Source organism: Clupea harengus, chromosome 3 (genome assembly GCF_900700415.2).
Source record: "Clupea harengus chromosome 3, Ch_v2.0.2, whole genome shotgun sequence".
Classification (NCBI taxonomy): domain Eukaryota; kingdom Metazoa; phylum Chordata; class Actinopteri; order Clupeiformes; family Clupeidae; genus Clupea; species Clupea harengus.
Window position 1 is genome coordinate 15,785,671 of NC_045154.1, and position 18,380 is coordinate 15,804,050.

Consider the following 18,380-nt stretch of genomic DNA (forward strand, 5'->3'; position numbering starts at 1 on the left):
TAAAATTCCATTACTCTGAGATGGAATATTATCATATCTGGTCAGATGATGGAAACATGATTCAGGCTTAGGGGAAAAAACTCTTTACCACTTTGAAGTAATATTCCATATAATGCAACATGACCTTCTAACTCCTGACTGATTCAGTGTGGCCATGCCTGAACTCGCCTCATCTCCTGTGTTGTGGTGTTGTGTTGTGTTGTGTGTGAAGGGCTGTTTGGTAGGAAACTATAGGTATTGATGGAACCACTTATTGATGTTTTCCTGTTCTGATTGGTTGTTGCATGGTGGTATAGAAATGGGGGACTGATGGAACCAAATATTGCTTTTCTACTGTTGTGAGAGACATGAACTAAGTGTGGCATTATTTTGTATCTGTAACTTATACCCCTGGATGTGTACTGTCTCTGTCATTTTCTGAGCAACACAGTTAGAGGGGGTCTCCATGCTGAAATAAACTCCAGAAAGCCTGACTGCGTCTTCCGGTCCGTTTTTCAAGTTCGGCGTGCTCTTTTAGATTCTATCAGTATACTAAAGGTAGTTTAACATACAGATTACAAACGTCAGAGTGCCATTTAATAAAGTTTATTCCTGAAAAATATACAACATTTGTTTTAACATCAATCTTTGACAAAGCCTCTTTCAAAAAGCATTTTTACCACTGCAGTTTTTCTTTTGGAAATGGTGGTTGAAAAATTAGTACAATAACGTACAACTACATACAACAAGTAATGAATCATAAATACAACACAACTCGAATATGAAACAGTCATAATGTCACAGTCAACAGAAATCACAAAACAATCCAGGTAGGTTTGCATTTAAGACAGGGCAATGACATCAATCCCCTGGTAGCTGTGACTACTAATCATGCTATCACCACATCAAATACACACACAGTGGCAAACTGACCCAAATGCCATGCCGTCCCTCCCCTCCCCTCCCCTCCCCGCTGTCAGCTCGGATAGCAGATTTCTGTGAAATGCCACTTTGCCAAGTGAACAAACTGGCTTCAATGGGGCCATTGGAAATACACATGACTTGTGTTACGTGGTGTTCTTTGGTAAGAGTACAAATTTCAGCCGTGTAACTCGAGTGAGAAGAGCAGCGCTGTGCAGACGCCACACCCTCTGATGTTAGCGTTAGCATCTAGCCCTCAGTGCTCTGCTCCAGTGCTGTCGTCTTATCAGCTCACTGCACAACAGCGCTGCCGGACAAGCACCTCAACGACTCCCGGCTAACACTTGTCCGCTAGGTTATCATAAAGGTCATAATTTTTGCTGAAAACTCCGTCAAAGTCTGATTCAAATGGCCTCTCATTGACAGTCTGAGAAAAGAGCTGGTCCCTACAATGCAAGCAGAAGAGAGAGTGACAGGTTAGACGTGACAGACAGACAGACAGACAGACAGACAGACAGAAGAGAGAATGATGGAGGAGTTCAATGGCAGGCTGGCTGTTAATAAACAAACAAGTTACACTCAGGCCCTGGAGAAGCCTGCTGCCTCTAGCTCACGGTGATCATGTCATACTTGTCCTTCAGGCTGTTGTCATCCTCTTCCTCATCCTCCTCCTCCTCCTCTTCCTCAAGCTCCTCGTGTGGCTTCTCGGCATGGGAGTGGTGCATTTTGACAAACAGGAAGTAGATGAGGGCCCCAGCCACGCCCCCACCCATTGGCCCTGCCACAGGGATCCACCACCAGTAATTTGCAGTGCTGAGGGAGATACACACCACACACCATACAACATCTTAACAGGGCACCGCACAGCACAGCACAGCACAGCACCGCACCGCACCGCACAGCACAGCACAGCACAGCACAGCACAATCCAGGAGCAGGAGCAGGAAGAGTAAAGAACAGCGGACACAGGAAGCGCACAGAAGGCGCACAGGAGGCACACAGAAGGCCAGGGAAATGGGCAGAAAAGCACAGCATAGAAGCAGGGCAGAAGAGGAGCAGGAGGAGAAGTAGTAAAGAACAGCAGACACACAGCAGGCACTCACAGGAGGCGCACAGGAGGCACACAGAAGGCCAGGGAAATGGGCAGAAAAGCACAGCATAGAAGCAGGGCAGAAGAGGAGCAGGAGGAGAAGTAGTAAAGAACAGCAGACACACAGCAGGCACACACAGGAGGCGCACAGGAGGCACACAGAAGGCCAGGGAAATGGGCAGAAAAGCACAGCATAGAAGCAGGGCAGAAGAGGAGCAGGAGGAGAAGTAGTAAAGAACAGCAGGCACACAGGAGGCACACAGAAGGCCAGGGAAATGGGCATAAAAGCAGGGCAAAAGAGGAGCAGAGGAGGAGCAGGAGAGGAGCAGAGGAGGAGCAGGAGAGGAGCAGATGTTAAACCCATCATGACAGCATCACATGTTGCGATCAGATGATACTCTACTGTTTGACATCCACATCATGCAGCTCCATGTGTGATACCCCTGGACGATGCGCTATGCTGCCAGCGGTATGTAAACATGGTGTCCGTGATATTACATAAGCGCACAGGATCGATATGTGAGCGAGCAGCAGTGGGTCAGACACAGTCAGGCCTCATGTTTACTGGCAGTGGGGGAAACTCTCGACTGTGCCTGTGGGGAGCGCAGGGATGTTTGTTTGTTTGTTGTCTCCATGTTTGTCTTCGTTTTTCAAACACTGCTACTATTGTAAGCTAATGTCTGATTAGTTTCACGAGAGATCTGATTGGTTTGTTCGGTCCAATATGCTTAGTTTGAATTGACTAAACTTCCCACAAAATTATTTATAATTTTTTAAACAACATCAAAAGAATACTCTTATTTCCATCATTTTTAGAACATAATGTTTTTTAATGACTTTTTGGTTTTGAATAATGTCAGCAACTAATAGTACTAATGTTACAGGACTGGACATCCTCACATTCAGTGTTCTAATGGCAATGTTCCAAATGGGTTAAAGTGCTGTCTAACTGGGTATCTAACTGGACAGCATGGTATAGAGGGCCATTCGATTCCGTTATTCTGTATTTTCCTGTTTAATAAGATAACTTAGAATTTCCACCGTAACAATCGTTTTTGAAGGCAGCATCGATGTTGCCTCGATGCTGCTCATTACCCATAAATCTGTGCGCCATCTCCCTCAGGCAACTGTAAATTGTAAACAAAGATGGCAGACCAAACTCCGCTGACGGCCGTGTTTTTTATGTAAATGTACCTTTTTCGCCGTTTTCTCGCTTAGATTTTTCAAAAGTTACCGAGAAATAGACACTGTACTATCCGATAACACCATTATTGTAACCAGCAATAATGGTTGATGTGATTTGCGAGACGTCTGTCAGCCAACTGTCTAACATTAGTACGTTAGCCTACATTAGATAGCCTAAAGCCCAATTTATGATTGTCCGTTTATGGAGACACAGAGACATTGAGAGGACTCTCCGTCGTGGCAAACCCTCTCCGAGCACCTCTCCGTGGCCTGACGTGCACGTCCCAAATTTTGTAACTATCCGTCTCCTTCAATCTGTCAATACATCACTGTTTACCTTGTGGGTAGTAGTATGCCAACATTAGATAATTGGCTCAGACACCTCGCAAATCCCCTCAGACGTATTTTTAAGTTACAATAACGGAGTTTTTACATTGCACAGTGTCTATTTCTCTGTAACTTTAAAAAAAATCTAAGCAAAAAAAAGTCAAACATACAACTTTTATGTACAAATACGACCATCTACGGAATTTGGTCCGCCATCTTTTTTTTTAGAATTGCTTTGCAACACCCACAACCGTCTGGAGGACCACAAATGAAAACGAGTCCGTCGAGGCAACAGCGTGACCACGGAGTAACGGTCGTAGAAGTATATTTCGGCCTTAACGTTCTTGCAGCGTACCAACGTCACACGCTACCGTAAATGCTATCTTAAAAGGCTGTTCGAAACCACCCTTTTTTGAAGATGGCTTCACCCGAAAAACATGTCTTGTTATACACCTGTCTATTACGGCATCGGGCATTGAGGCAGCTACCTTTCATTTCGAAAAGACCCTCTGTGTTCTTTTTTCACTGTTCTAATGTGTGGATCTACCATTCTTTTTTCACTGTTCTAATGTGTTCTACTCTTAACACTTTTCTCCTTATTCCATTGCCAGTGTTCTACTGTTTACTTATATTGTCCTGTGTTTCCAGTGTTCTACTGTTTTCTGCTATTGTCCTGCGTTGCCAGTGTTCTACTGTTTACTTCTATTGTCCTGCGTTGCCAGTGTTCTACTGTGTTACGTTCTACTGCGTTACCTGAACACCTCCATGCCCCAGCCGGCGACGAAGGTGAAGACACGCGGGCCCAGGTCTCGGGCAGGGTTGATGGGGTAGCCGCAGTTCAGCCCCATGGACACGCTGATAGCCAGCAGAGCCAAGCCCACCGACAGAGGCTCCACCCCATGAGGCGCACCAATGTTCTTCCCGTCCGTGATCGCCAGGATACACAACACCAGCATGCCTGTCCCAACCACCTACACACACACACACACACACACACACACACACACACACACACACACACACACACAGCAATCACGAACACTCACGTCAAGCACAAGAACAGTATATCCATGCCGACTTCACACACAGCTGTCACACAAAGGGGCAGAGGGCAAGTCTCATTGCCCTGCATGTATGACACGTGCATACACAGTAATGACAATAAAAGCTGACTTGATTTAACTTGACATGTATGCCATCATGAATGCCACTTTACACATTCAACACTTTTAGCAATCATGAATGTCATCTAACCAGTAACGGTGGAACTCTGACTGACGTGTTCATTCTAACCTTGAGGTCTTACTGCTAATGGCCTACAGCCGCTTTGGGAAATGGGCCAATCAATGTGCATTAGGCCCTTTTAACCAAGAACAGCCAGTCTGAGAGGCTCTGAATCTCTGAAATGGGCCCATATAGATGCTCTGGTCCAGTAACCTTTTACCACCACTGCCCCTATCCTGCTCTCAGCCTGGGGGGGGGAACACTCCCCACATTAGTGTTGTTGTTGTGAGTTGGTCTTATATAACTCCACATGTCTGGCACATAGAGGAGTAAATAGAGAAACAGACAGAGGAGGAGATGGAGGAGGAGATGGAAGAACAGATCGAGGAGGAGATCGAGAAGGAGATCGAGGAGGAGATAGAAGAACAGATCGAGGAGGAGATAGAAGAACAGATCGAGGAGGAGATCGAGGAGGAGATAGAAGAACAGATCGAGGAGGAGAGAGAAGAACAGATCGAGGAGGAGATCGAGGAGGAGATAGAAGAACAGATCGAGGAGGAGAGAGAAGAACAGATCGAGGAGGAGATCGAGGAGGAGATAGAAGAACAGATCGAGGAGGAGATAGAAGAACAGATCGAGGAGGAGATCGAGGAGGAGATAGAAGAACAGATCGAGGAGGATGTGATTTGTGGCTTGATGTCTTTTGCCGTCACCTGATCGATGATTCCGTTGATGATGGAAAGGTGTCTTCCTGGGTAGGAGGCGAAGATGTGTGCAGTGGCGTTGATTCCTGTCACTGACAGGATCCCACTGGTGAAATCCATGAAGGCATCTATGTACCACAGACAGTAAGAACAGAACAGTCACTACCTACTGGGGCACTACTGGGGCACTACTGGGGCAGTACTGGGGCACTACTGGGGCACTACTGGGGCACTACTGGGGCACTCATGGGGCAGTACTGGGGCACTACTGGGGCAGTAATTAGGGGAACTACTGGGACACTACTGGGGCACTACTGGGGAACTCATGGGGCACTACTGGGGCAGTACTGGGGCAGTACTGGGGCACTACTGGGGCACTACTGGGGCAGTACGTAGGGGAACTACTGGGGCACTACTGGGGCACTACTGGGGAACTCATGGGGCACTACTGGGGCAGTACTGGGGCACTGCTGGGGAACTCATGGGGCACTACTGGGGCAGTACTGGGACATTATCGGACAGGCAGCACTGTGAAGCCTGGTGTAATAAACACCCTCTCAACACTTGAGCCTGCTGCTGTGTGTGTGTGTGTGTGTGTGTGTGTGTGTGTGTGTGTGTGTGTGTGTGTGTGTGTGTGTGTGTGTGTGCTGCTGTGTATGTGGGTTGAATGAGTGCAGTGACCTACTCTGTGTCTGTCTGCAGCAGTGACCCCTCACACGCCCTACAGGTGCAGTTAGTGCAGTCGGAGGGGAACACTCAATACCCCCTCCGTTTGGGGAGAACCACTCTGCTTCTGCACTCAGTGGTAATGGACACACACAGGAGACAATGCTGGGGTGGGGACAGGTCACTGTGTGTGTGTGTGTGTGTGTGTGTGTGTGTGTGTGTGTGTGTGTGTGTGTGAACCCAAGAAACTGGGGTGGGAACAGGTCACAGGTCATATTGGTACAGATGCTGCCATATCAGTGCCACACAAGCATGATGTCACTTCCACCCACCGTAGTAGAGGCCGAAGACGGCTGCAGCTCCAGCAAAGGCTCCCAGGAACTGGGCCAGAACATACACAGGGAACTTATAGAACTTCAGCTTCCCCAGGAGAACCATCGCCAGGGACACCGCTGGGTTTAAGTGCCCACCTAACATGTACCAAGAGATGAGAGGAGGAGGAGGAGATGAGAGGAGTGGAGGGGAGAAGCGTGGAGGAGAGGAGGAGAAATGAGAGGAGAGGAGAGGAGGGGAGAGAGCAAAGAAACAGCTGGCTGTGGGACATCACCAGGATACCAATCACCAGGATACCAATCACCAGGATTACAATCACCAGGGTAATAATCACCAGGGTAACGTCCCTCTGCCACTAGTGTCACGTACTTATGACAAGTGGTGTGTACGATGGGTGGATTTGCGTTTATGTTTTGATAGTCAGTGTGTGTGTGTGTGTGTGTGTGTGTGTGTGTGTGATAGTCAGGCTGTGCCTGAGATCAATGTAGCTCACAGGACTGTGTTCAGTGCCCAGGGCAATATCTGACCTCTGCCAGACTACTAGAGATGAGGCCTGATTAATCAATCAGCCATACCCACACACACGCATGCGCATACGCACACACATACACACACACACACACACACACACACACACACACACACACACACATATATAAACACACATATAAACACACACATGCAGAAGGGTCTGTCAACAAGCACATGGGCCTGTACAAGCACAACAACCACTCACTGTGAATGAAAAGAAAAAGTTTCTTTTTAGTTACTGATGACTAAATGACAATGAGTATGAAATAGCATCAGTGAAAACACATGCTGCCAATCTGATCAATCATCCATCTATCTACTGAAGAGGCTGTGCTCTCATGAGATTCAACTTTCAATTCGATGAGTCCGAAAAACGCCACTGATCTTTCTCACTGATCGATCGGGGCCAGGAATCTCTCTATCAATAGTAACTTTCCATTTGGACAAACATGTGAGTGTGCATGCCATGCCACCCAGTGCACCCCATCTCTCTCCTCTCCAGCCCACGGCCAACTGCAGTGCATACACTAGATTACACTAGCACACAATATTAACTAGCACACACTATTAACTAGCACACACTATTAACTAGCACACACTATAAATTAGCACACACTAGCACACTTTATTAACTAGCACACACTATAAATTAGCACAGACTAGCACACTTTATTAATTAGCACACACTAGCACACTTTATTAATTAGCACACACTAGAACCCTTTATTAACTAGCACACACTATAAATTAGCACACACTAGCACACTTTATTAATTAGCACACACTAGACCACACTATTAATTAGCACACACTATTCATTAGCACACACTAGACCACACTATAAATTAGCACACACTAGACCACACTATTAATTAGCACACACTAGCACACACTATTAACTAGCACACACTAGACCACCCTATTAATTAGCACACACTAGCACACACTATAAATTAGCACACTTTATTAATTAGCACACCTGAGCACATACTAAATCATTTTCTCTTTCCACTGACACTGATAGTGGGTTTGTTAAACACCATGTTACTCAAGTCCTGACTCATAGAGTGTGAGGTGTGTGTTGATGTGTGTACGTTGAGGTGTGTGTAGGTGTGTGTTTAGTACCTGATACTCCTCCAGACACGTACACGCCCATCGTGAGTCCAGTGGCAAAGCCGATGTGGATGGTGAGGTTCTCTCCCAGTGTGTTCCTGCTTAGAACCGTCTGAGCCACCGCTCCACAGCCAAACAGCTGCAGAGGAGGAGAGGAGGAGAGGAAGAGAGGAGAGGAAGAGCAGAGAAAAGAGGAGATGAAAGTAGAGGAGGAGAGCAGAGGAGATAGGAGAGGAAGAGAAGACAGGACAGAAGAGGAGAGGAAGAGCAGAGAAAAGAGGAGATGAAAGTAGAGGAGGAGAGCAGAGGAGATAGGAGAGGAAGAGAAGACAGGACAGAAGAGGAGAGGAAGAGCGGAGAAAAGAGGAGAGGAAAGTAGAGGAGGAGAGCAGAGAAGATAGGAGAGGAAAAGAAGACAGGACAGAAGAGGAGAGGAGTGTACCGTTAAGGCTGCAGGCTGGGGACTCCATCCCAGCCTCATGATTACCCAAACATGAACAACATCACCTCTGATATCAAGAGTATGTACTGGAACATCACCTCTGATATCAAGAGTATGTGCTGGAACATCACCTCTGCTATCAAGTGTATGTACTATGTGCTGGAGAACACTACTGATATCAGGAGTATGTACTATGTGCTGGAACATTACCTCTGGTATCAAGAGTATGTACTATGTGCTGGAGAACACTACTGATATCAAGAGTATGTACTATGTGCAGGAGAACACTACTGATATCAGGAGTATGTACTATGTGCTGGAGAACACTACTGATATCAGGAGTATGTACTATGTGCTGGAGAACGCTACTACTAGGTAACACATTCAGCCTTCATCCACAGGAACAGCAGCCTGACGGCAGTCCACACACAAAACAACTACTGCTTCTTTTCATCTTTTGAAGCATCTAAAACTGTGGCACAACTTTTTTTTTTATAAAGGAGTGCACGTAATAAAGCTTTATAACACAAGTAATACAGCTTAATGAAGATTCTGCCTCCACATGTGCAGACAGAGACAGATGCAGTTCCAGAACTTAAAGCTCTTACCACGAGCACAAACGTGCCCAGGAACTCGGCCAGGAACTCCTTGAAGATGCCATGCTTGCACTGGCGGGTCATGGTGCAGGCGGTACAGGAGGTGAAGGCAGTACAGCCGGTGAAGGCGGTGCAGGAGGGGAAGTCGTCTCCTTTGGCGTCCGATTGGCAAACTCCTGTTGCTGATGGAATCCACACCAAACTGCTTTCACTCTGTGTGTGTTCCCTCAGCATTAAAGCCCTCCCTCGCACACACATGCTGTTCCCTCCTCCCACACACACACACTCATGCTGCTGCCCCCATCCCCCCATACACACACACACACACACACACACACACACTCACACACACAGCCCCACCCATCGATCCCTGAGCTCTAACTAATTTCCCGCTGTGTATGGATGGCTGCTCTCGTGCCCTGAAAGAGAGAGACGCCGGGGGGGGGGGCTGTCAGCTCACACTCAGCTCCTCACACCTGACCCTTGACCCCCAGGATCCTTCAGGTTGAGATGAGTGGCACAGCGTGGCTGAGAGAACACGACACAGGCACACACAAAGGCATCTCTGGTGTATCTTGTTTATTTTGTTTTAGCGCAAGAAATGTTGAGTTAACTTAGTACAATTTTAGATCACCACAACACCACAAACCATTTAAAGACCCAGGTTCTGATTAGATAAAAGCGCAGAATAATGATCCTGAAACCCCGCCTGAGCCCATCTCATGGTGTGCCCTCCTCGGTAGGGCTGGGTGAGTCTCTCCCTGCCTGATGATGTTGTTCTGTGGTCTGGCCACTAGATGTCACTAAAATCACAGTAAAGGGGATGAGTGAGCTGTTTGGCGCTCCGGTTAGTTGTTACACCAGGTTGCAGCAGTGTGGTTAGTGAGTGCGGTGATGTATGTCCGTATGCAGGAAAACACATAGCCGTGGGGTCACATGTCAAACAAGAACCCCGGAACCAGGCGACGTCCTCTCCTTTAACCCGAGAGATCCGATTCCCAGAAGTGTGATGTTCTGAAGGTTCCAGATCAGCGCAGACCGGACCCCCTCCTTTCAGTCAGAACCACCAACCTCCTCCTCCTCCTCTTCATCAGCCAGAGTCTTCATAAGGGGCACTGCCCTCTTCCTCCTAGGGATGTGTGTGTGTTAGGAAGGAGGGGTGTGTGTGTGTTCGGGAGAAGGGGTGTGTGTGTGTGTGTGTTAGGACGGAGGGGGGCAGAGCAATAAAAAACACAAAGAAAAAAGCTGTTACAGGCCTGTGGAGTTGACATAATTTGTGTGTGTGTGTGTGTATGTGTGTGTGGGTGGGTGTGTGTGCGAGTGAGTGAGTGTATGTGTGTGTGTGTTTGTGTGTGGGTGGGTGACGGTGTGTGTGTGTGTGTGAGAGAGAGAGTGTGTTCGGAGAGAGAGTGTGTGTCTGAGAGAGTGTGTTGTGTGTGTGAGTGTGAGAGAGCGAGAGGGGGGGGCGAGAGAGAGTGTGTCTATGAGAGAAATTGAGTGGGTGAGTGGGTGAGAGAGTGAGAGCGCTGATGTTCTGTACTGCACTATAGCTAAATGGTGACATGCTATCTTACCTCATGTCGGCTCTGAACTACAAAGCCAAAGGTTAGCCTTTAGCTGTGCATGTATGTGTGTGTGAAAGTGGGTCTGTATGCATGTGTGTGTGTCTGTGTGTGTGTGTATAAATGTGGGTCTGTATGCATGTGTGTGTGTGTTTGTGTGTGTATGTGTTTGTGTGTGTAAGTTCGTGTGAATGTGGGTCTGTATGCATGTGTGCATGTGTGTGTGTGTGTGAATTCGGGTCTGTATGCATGTGTGCATGTGTGTGTGTTTGTGTTACCTCACGTCTGTGTGTGTGTGTGTTACCTCATGTTTGTGTGTGTGTGTTACCTCATGTCGGCTCGAAGCTCAGTCATGTGTGTGTGTGTGTGTGTTTGTGTATGTGTGTGTGTGTTAACCTCATGTGTGAGGGTGTGTGTGTGTTACCTCATATCGGCTCGAAGCTCAGTCATGTGTGTGTGTGTGTGTGTGTGTGTTAACCTCATGTGTGTGTCTCTGTGTGTGTTACCTCATGTCGGATCGAAGCTCAGTCATGTGTGTGTGTAGTTGCTGGTTGGCCTCCTGCTGCTCGTCCAGCTCTCTCTGGATCTTCCTCTTGCTGTTCTCCACCCTCTCGATCTCCTCCTCAGCCTCATCCAACTGCCTCTTCAGAGTCTTCAGACGAAGAGTTAGCTACAGGGACACACACACACACACACACACACACACACTCAGTGGGTCTCACCTGGTCTCTTTGGGTCTAACTGGTCTAGTTTCAGTGGGTCTCTTTGATTCTAACTGAGATCAGTTTGAGTGGGTCTCACACGGTCTGTTTAATTGAGATCAGTTCCTGTGGGTCTCACCTGGTCTCTTTGGGTCTAGTTGAGATCAGTTTCAGTGGGTCTCACCTGGTCTCTTTGGGTTTAGTTGAGATCAGTTTCAGTGGGTCTCACATGGTCTCTTTGGGTCTAACTGGTCTAGATTCAGTGGGTCTCACCTGGTCTCTTTGGGTCTAACTGGTCTAGTTTCAGTGGGTCTCACATGGTCTCTTTGGGTCTAGTTGAGATCAGTTTCAGTGGGTCTCACCTGGTCTCTTTGGGTCTAGTTGAGATCAGTTTCAGTGGGTCTCACATGGTCTCTTTGGGTCTAACTGGTCTAGATTCAGTGGGTCTCACCTGGTCTCTTTGGGTCTAACTGGTCTAGTTTCAGTGGGTCTCTTTGATTCTAACTGAGATCAGTTTGAGTGGGTCTCACACGGCCTGTTTAATTGAGATCAGTTCCTGTGGGTCTCACCTGGTCTCTTTGGGTCTAGTTGAGATCAGTTTCTGTAGGTCTCACCTGGTCTCTTTGGTCCTTGAGGGAGAGCTGCTCTTCCCCCACCTGCATCATCATCTCCTTCAGCTTCCTCTCCAGCTTACGATTGGCCTGCTGCAGAGACGCACTCTCCCTGAGACACAGATAACAGATTTACTCTCACTAACACACTCAGTCTCAAAGCAGAGACGCACTCTCCCTGAGACACAGAACAGCAGCAGAGTTACTCTCACTAACACAGTCGGTCTCAAAGCAGACGCTCTCTCCCTGAGACACAGAGAACAGATTCACTCTCACTAACACACTCAGTCTCAAAGCAGAGACGCACTCTCCCTGAGAAACAGAACAGCAGCAGATTCACTCTCACTAACACAGTCAGTCTCAAAGCAGAGACGCACTCTCCCTGAGAAACAGAACAGCAGCAGATTCACTCTCACTAACACAGTCAGTCTCAAAGCAGAGACGCACTCTCCCTGAGAAACAGAACAGCAGCAGATTCACTCTCACTAACACAGTCAGTCTCAAAGCAGAGACGCACTCTCCCTGAGAAACAGAACAGCAGCAGATTCACTCTCACTAACACAGTCAGTCTCAAAGCAGAGACGCACTCTCCCTGAGAAACAGAACAGCAGCAGATTTACTCTCACTAACACACTCAGTCCCAAAGCAAAGGTTGGATTTTCAGATATTCTTTGTCAGTGCATGGCCGTGCCTTTCTTCATGTTATATGTCCATACATGTATGTGGAATATAGAAGTGTATGTATCTATATGTAAAGATGTCCACACGGATGTACAGCATAGAAGTATATGTATGTATGTATATGTGGAGATGTCCATACACGTATATACAGTATAGAAGTGTATGTATGTATATGTGGAGATGTCTATACACGTATAAACAGTATAGAAGTGTATGTATCTATATGTAAAGATGTCCACACGTATATACAGTATAGAAGTGTATGTATGTATGTATATGTGGAGATGTCCTGGCTGTGTCACCTCTCCTCTCCCTCCAGTCGGGCCTCCAGCTCCTGGATGCGGCCCTCCAGTCTGGACACCAGGCCGTCCTGGCCTGACCTCTGTGACCCCTCCAGGTGAGTCACGCGGCTCTTCAGGTCTCGGTTCTATAGGGATGAGACGAGACGCTGTGTGAGACGCTCGCTGTGTGAGACGCTCGCTGTGTGAGACGCTGTGTGAGACGCTGTGTGAGACGCTGTGTGAGACGCTCGCTGTGTGAGACGCTCGCTGTGTGAGACGCTGTGTGAGACGCTGTGTGAGACGCTGTGTGAGACGCTGTGTGAGGCGCTGTGTGAGGCGCTGTGTGAGGCGCTGTGTGAGACGCTGTGTGAGTGTGAGACGCTGTGTGAGACGCTGTGGGAGACGCTGTGTGAGACGCTGTGTGAGACGCTGTGTAAGACGCTCGCTGTGTGAGACGCTGTGTGAGACGCTCGCTGTGTGAGACGCTGTGTGAGACGCTGTGTGTGACGCTGTGTGAGACGCTGTGTGAGACGCTGTGTGTGACGCTTGTGTGAGACGCTCGCTGTGTGAGACGCTGTGTGAGACGCTGTGTGAGACGCTGTGTAAGACGCTCGCTGTGTGAGACGCTGTGTGAGACGCTGTGTGAGACGCTCGCTGTGGGAGACGCTCGCTGTGTGAGACGCTCGCTGTGTGAGACGCTGTGGGAGACGCTGTGTGAGACGCTGTGTGAGACGCTCGCTGTGGGAGACGCTCGCTGTGTGAGACGCTGTGGGAGACGCTGTGTGAGACGCTGTGTGAGGCGCTGTGTGAGGCGCTGTGTGAGACGCTGTGTGAGTGTGAGACGCTGTGTGAGACGCTGTGGGAGACGCTGTGTGAGTGTGAGACGCTGTGTAAGACGCTCGCTGTGTGAGACGCTGTGGGAGACGCTGTGTGAGACGCTGTGTGAGACGCTCGCTGTGTGAGACGCTCGCTGTGTGAGACGCTGTGTGAGACGCTGTGTGAGACGCTGTGTGAGGCGCTGTGTGAGGCGCTGTGTGAGACGCTGTGTGAGTGTGAGACGCTGTGTAAGACGCTCGCTGTGTGAGACGCTGTGGGAGACGCTGTGTGAGACGCTGTGTGAGACGCTCGCTGTGTGAGACGCTCGCTGTGTGAGACGCTGTGTGAGGCGCTGTGTGAGGCGCTGTGTGAGACGCTGTGTGAGTGTGAGACGCTGTGTGAGACGCTGTGGGAGACGCTGTGTGAGTGTGAGACGCTGTGTAAGACGCTCGCTGTGTGAGACGCTGTGGGAGACGCTCGCTGTGGGAGATGCTCGCTGTGTGAGACGCTGTGTGAGACGCTGTGTGAGACGCTCGCTGTGTGAGACGCTGTGTGAGACGCTGTGTGAGGCGCTGTGTGAGGCGCTGTGTGAGACGCTGTGTGAGTGTGAGACGCTGTGTGAGACGCTGTGGGAGACGCTGTGTGAGACGCTGTGTGAGTGTGAGACGCTGTGTAAGACGCTCGCTGTGTGAGACGCTGTGTGAGACGCTCGCTGTGTGAGACGCTGTGTGAGACGCTGTGTGTGACGCTGTGTGAGACGCTGTGTGAGACGCTGTGTGTGACGCTTGTGTGAGATGCTCGCTGTGTGAGACGCTGTGTGAGACGCTGTGTGAGACGCTCGCTGTGGGAGACGCTCGCTGTGTGAGACGCTCGCTGTGTGAGACGCTGTGGGAGACGCTGTGTGAGACGCTGTGTGAGACGCTCGCTGTGGGAGACGCTCGCTGTGTGAGACGCTGTGGGAGACGCTGTGTGAGACGCTGTGTGAGGCGCTGTGTGAGGCGCTGTGTGAGACGCTGTGTGAGTGTGAGACGCTGTGTGAGACGCTGTGGGAGACGCTGTGTGAGTGTGAGACGCTGTGTAAGACGCTCGCTGTGTGAGACGCTGTGGGAGACGCTGTGTGAGACGCTCGCTGTGTGAGACGCTGTGTGAGACGCTGTGTGAGACGCTGTGTGAGGCGCTGTGTGAGGCGCTGTGTGAGACGCTGTGTGAGTGTGAGACGCTGTGTAAGACGCTCGCTGTGTGAGACGCTGTGGGAGACGCTGTGTGAGACGCTGTGTGAGACGCTCGCTGTGTGAGACGCTCGCTGTGTGAGACGCTGTGTGAGACGCTGTGTGAGACGCTGTGTGAGGCGCTGTGTGAGGCGCTGTGTGAGACGCTGTGTGAGTGTGAGACGCTGTGTGAGACGCTGTGGGAGACGCTGTGTGAGTGTGAGACGCTGTGTAAGACGCTCGCTGTGTGAGACGCTGTGGGAGACGCTCGCTGTGGGAGATGCTCGCTGTGTGAGACGCTGTGTGAGACGCTCGCTGTGTGAGACGCTGTGTGAGACGCTGTGTGAGGCGCTGTGTGAGGCGCTGTGTGAGACGCTGTGTGAGTGTGAGACGCTGTGTGAGACGCTGTGGGAGACGCTGTGTGAGACGCTGTGTGAGTGTGAGACGCTGTGTAAGACGCTCGCTGTGTGAGACGCTGTGTGAGACGCTCGCTGTGTGAGACGCTGTGTGAGACGCTGTGTGTGACGCTGTGTGAGACGCTGTGTGAGACGCTGTGTGTGACGCTTGTGTGAGATGCTCGCTGTGTGAGACGCTGTGTGAGACGCTGTGTGAGACGCTGTGTGAGACGCTCGCTGTGTGAGACGCTGTGTGAGACGCTGTGTGAGACGCTCGCTGTGGGAGACGCTCGCTGTGTGAGACGCTGTGTGAGACGCTGTGTGAGACGCTCGCTGTGGGAGACGCTCGCTGTGTGAGACGCTGTGTGAGACGCTGTGTGAGACGCTGTGTGAGGCGCTGTGTGAGGCGCTGTGTGAGTGTGAGACGCTGTGTGAGACGCTGTGGGAGACGCTGTGTGAGTGTGAGACGCTGTGTAAGACGCTCGCTGTGTGAGACGCTGTGTGAGACGCTCGCTGTGTGAGACGCTGTGTGAGACGCTGTGTGTGACGCTTGTGTGAGACGCTGTGTGAGACGCTGTGTGTGACGCTTGTGTGAGACGCTCGCTGTGTGAGACGCTCGCTGTGTGAGACGCTGTGTGTGTGTGAGACGCTCGCTGTGTGAGACGCTCGCTGTGTGAGACGCTGTGTGAGACGCTGTGTGTGACGCTTGTGTGAGACGCTGTGTGAGACGCTGTGGGAGACGCTGTGTGAGACGCTCGCTGTGTGAGACGCTGTGTGAGACGCTCGCTGTGTGAGACGCTCGCTGTGTGAGACGCTGTGTGAGGCGCTGTGTGAGGCGCTGTGTGAGACGTGAGACGCGAGACGCTGTGTGAGACGTGAGACGCTGTGTGAGACGCTGTGTGAGACGTGAGACGTGAGACGCTGTGTGAGACGTGAGACGCTGTGTGAGACATGAGACGCTGTGTGAGACGCTGTGTGAGACGCTCGCTGTGTGAGACGCTGTGTGAGACGTGAGACGCTGTGTGAGACGCTGTGCGAGACGCTGTGCGAGACGCTGTGCGAGACGCTGTGTGAGACGCTGTGTGAGTGTGAGACGCTGTGTGAGACGCTGTGGGAGACGCTGTGTGAGACGCTGTGTGAGTGTGAGACGCTGTGTGAGACGTTGTGTGAGACGCTGTGTGAGGCGCTGTAGGAGCCGCTGTGTGAGCCGCTGTGTGAGCCAGAGATAGCCAGAGATAGATAGTGGATAGGTGGGGAATCAGATGGTCTTGGACAGGAGAGAGATAGAGGATCTGTGGGGAATCAGATGGTCTTGGACAGGAGAGAGATAGAGGATCTGTGGGGTTTCCGGACAGGGCTGAAAACATGGCTGTAATGTTCTGCAGAGGGAGAGAGTTCCTGTTCCTGAGGGAGTTCCTGTTCCTGTTCCTGTTCCTGGGGGTGTTCCTGTTCCTGAGGGAGTTCCTGTTACTGTTCCAGAGGGAGTTCCTGTTATTGTTCCGGAGGGAGTTCTTGTTCCTGAAGGAGTTCTTGGGACTCACCTGCCTCTCCAGAGAGATCTTGTCACACTCCAGGTCCTGCCTCGCTGCCTTCTCCTGCAGTAGCTCAGCCCTGGCCTGTTCCATCTGAAACACACACACACACACACACACACACACATACAAAGATACTGCCTGAGCTTTCCAGTGATTCGCCAGAGAATCTGAGTTATGACTAAGTCCAGCCCATAACCTTCTAGTCTGTCCAACTGTTGCATTTTTATAGTTCTATATAAGTTCTTAAAAAAAAAAAAAAACATTTTCATTCACACTAAATGATCTCCATTCAGCACTATTTAGTGAGAGTTATTTGTTATGAAAGCCAATTTCTCTGAGTTGATCAACTATTCCAGCCTGATGTACTCATGGTTCCTGAACTATTCCAGCCTGATGTACTCATGGTTCCTGAACTATTCCAGCATGATGTACTCATGGTTCCTGAACTATTCCAGCCTGATGTACTCATGGCTCCTGAACTATTCCGATTAGCCGCCCCTACATTCTGGAAGAGCAGCTTCTATGAGCCTAATGTGGAGTGGAACAGAACCAAGCGGAGAGAACTGAAAGAGTGCTTCATTTACTGCTCATTAACGGCCCTCCACACACACACACACACACACACACACACACACACACACACACACACACACAGACACATACACACGCACACACACCCCGCACACACACAAAGACACACACACACACACACACACACACACTCACAACGACTGATTTTCCATTTCCATTAATGCCCATAAACACACACACACACACACACACATCACACACACACACACAGCTTATTTTCTGGCCCAATTGGACTGATTGGCCAGTTGTCTGCCCCTACCTCTGTCTGAAACGAGGTCAGTGTGGCAGCCTTTGTCTCATCACACACACACACACACACACACACACACACACACACACACACACACACACACACACACTGGGACAGTTTCCTCTCAGACCTCCCAGCACTCACACACACAAACATGCAACCTACATTACCCAGACATTTTCAGAAGGCCAGAACACTGGAACATGCAGTTCAACCCACTCACCCCTCAGGTTGCAAAGCACACACACACACACGCACACACACACACACACACACACACACACACACACACTAGAACATGCAGCTCAACCCATAGGCCTCCGACCATTGTCTGATGTAGAGAAAGAGTACAGTGTTGTGTGTGTGTGTGTGTGTGTGTGTGTGTGTGTGGGGGGGGGGGGGGGGTCAAGAAGAGGAGTTTCTGCCTAGGACACACAATTTGCCCAAAAGGGGGGTGGGGTATTTTCATGAGGACACCTGAGATGGTGTGATGCTGACAGACAGGGCAGGACAGAGATCTCGTCTCCTCTGTTGTCTCTGTAAACAGGCTGTGTTGTGCCATGAGGCGCCTGCATACACACATCTGTTTGCCTTCTGCTGGAGAAACAGGCAGGGCAGTAGCTCTGCTGGAGAAACAG

The 18,380-nt window shown here is 50.0% G+C and overlaps 2 protein-coding genes across 2 annotated transcripts in view; both read right to left on the bottom strand.

The window, feature by feature from the left end:
* Nucleotides 1-569: 569 nt before the first annotated feature.
* Nucleotides 570-9,381, bottom strand: LOC105892349 (aquaporin-9-like). Its single transcript, XM_031564715.2, has 7 exons — nucleotides 9,124-9,381; nucleotides 8,086-8,212; nucleotides 6,429-6,566; nucleotides 5,440-5,558; nucleotides 4,256-4,473; nucleotides 1,531-1,713; nucleotides 570-1,346 (listed from the first exon to the last, which is right to left on the bottom strand). The coding sequence occupies exons 1-7, from the start codon at nucleotides 9,367-9,369 to the stop codon at nucleotides 1,238-1,240; spliced, it is 1,140 nt and encodes a 379-aa protein (XP_031420575.2). The 5' UTR covers nucleotides 9,370-9,381; the 3' UTR covers nucleotides 570-1,237.
* A 294-nt stretch (nucleotides 9,382-9,675) lies between these two features.
* Nucleotides 9,676-18,380, bottom strand: part of LOC105892350 (cingulin-like protein 1) — a 20,583-nt gene continuing 11,878 nt past the window's right edge. The window contains exons 14-18 of the mRNA XM_031562333.1: nucleotides 16,908-16,991; nucleotides 12,969-13,093; nucleotides 11,989-12,097; nucleotides 11,180-11,343; nucleotides 9,676-10,240 (exon numbers count right to left, since the gene is read on the bottom strand). Of these exons, the coding sequence (XP_031418193.1) occupies nucleotides 10,165-10,240; nucleotides 11,180-11,343; nucleotides 11,989-12,097; nucleotides 12,969-13,093; nucleotides 16,908-16,991 (558 nt within the window). The 3' untranslated portion in view covers nucleotides 9,676-10,164. The remainder of the gene's footprint in view (nucleotides 10,241-11,179; nucleotides 11,344-11,988; nucleotides 12,098-12,968; nucleotides 13,094-16,907; nucleotides 16,992-18,380) is intronic.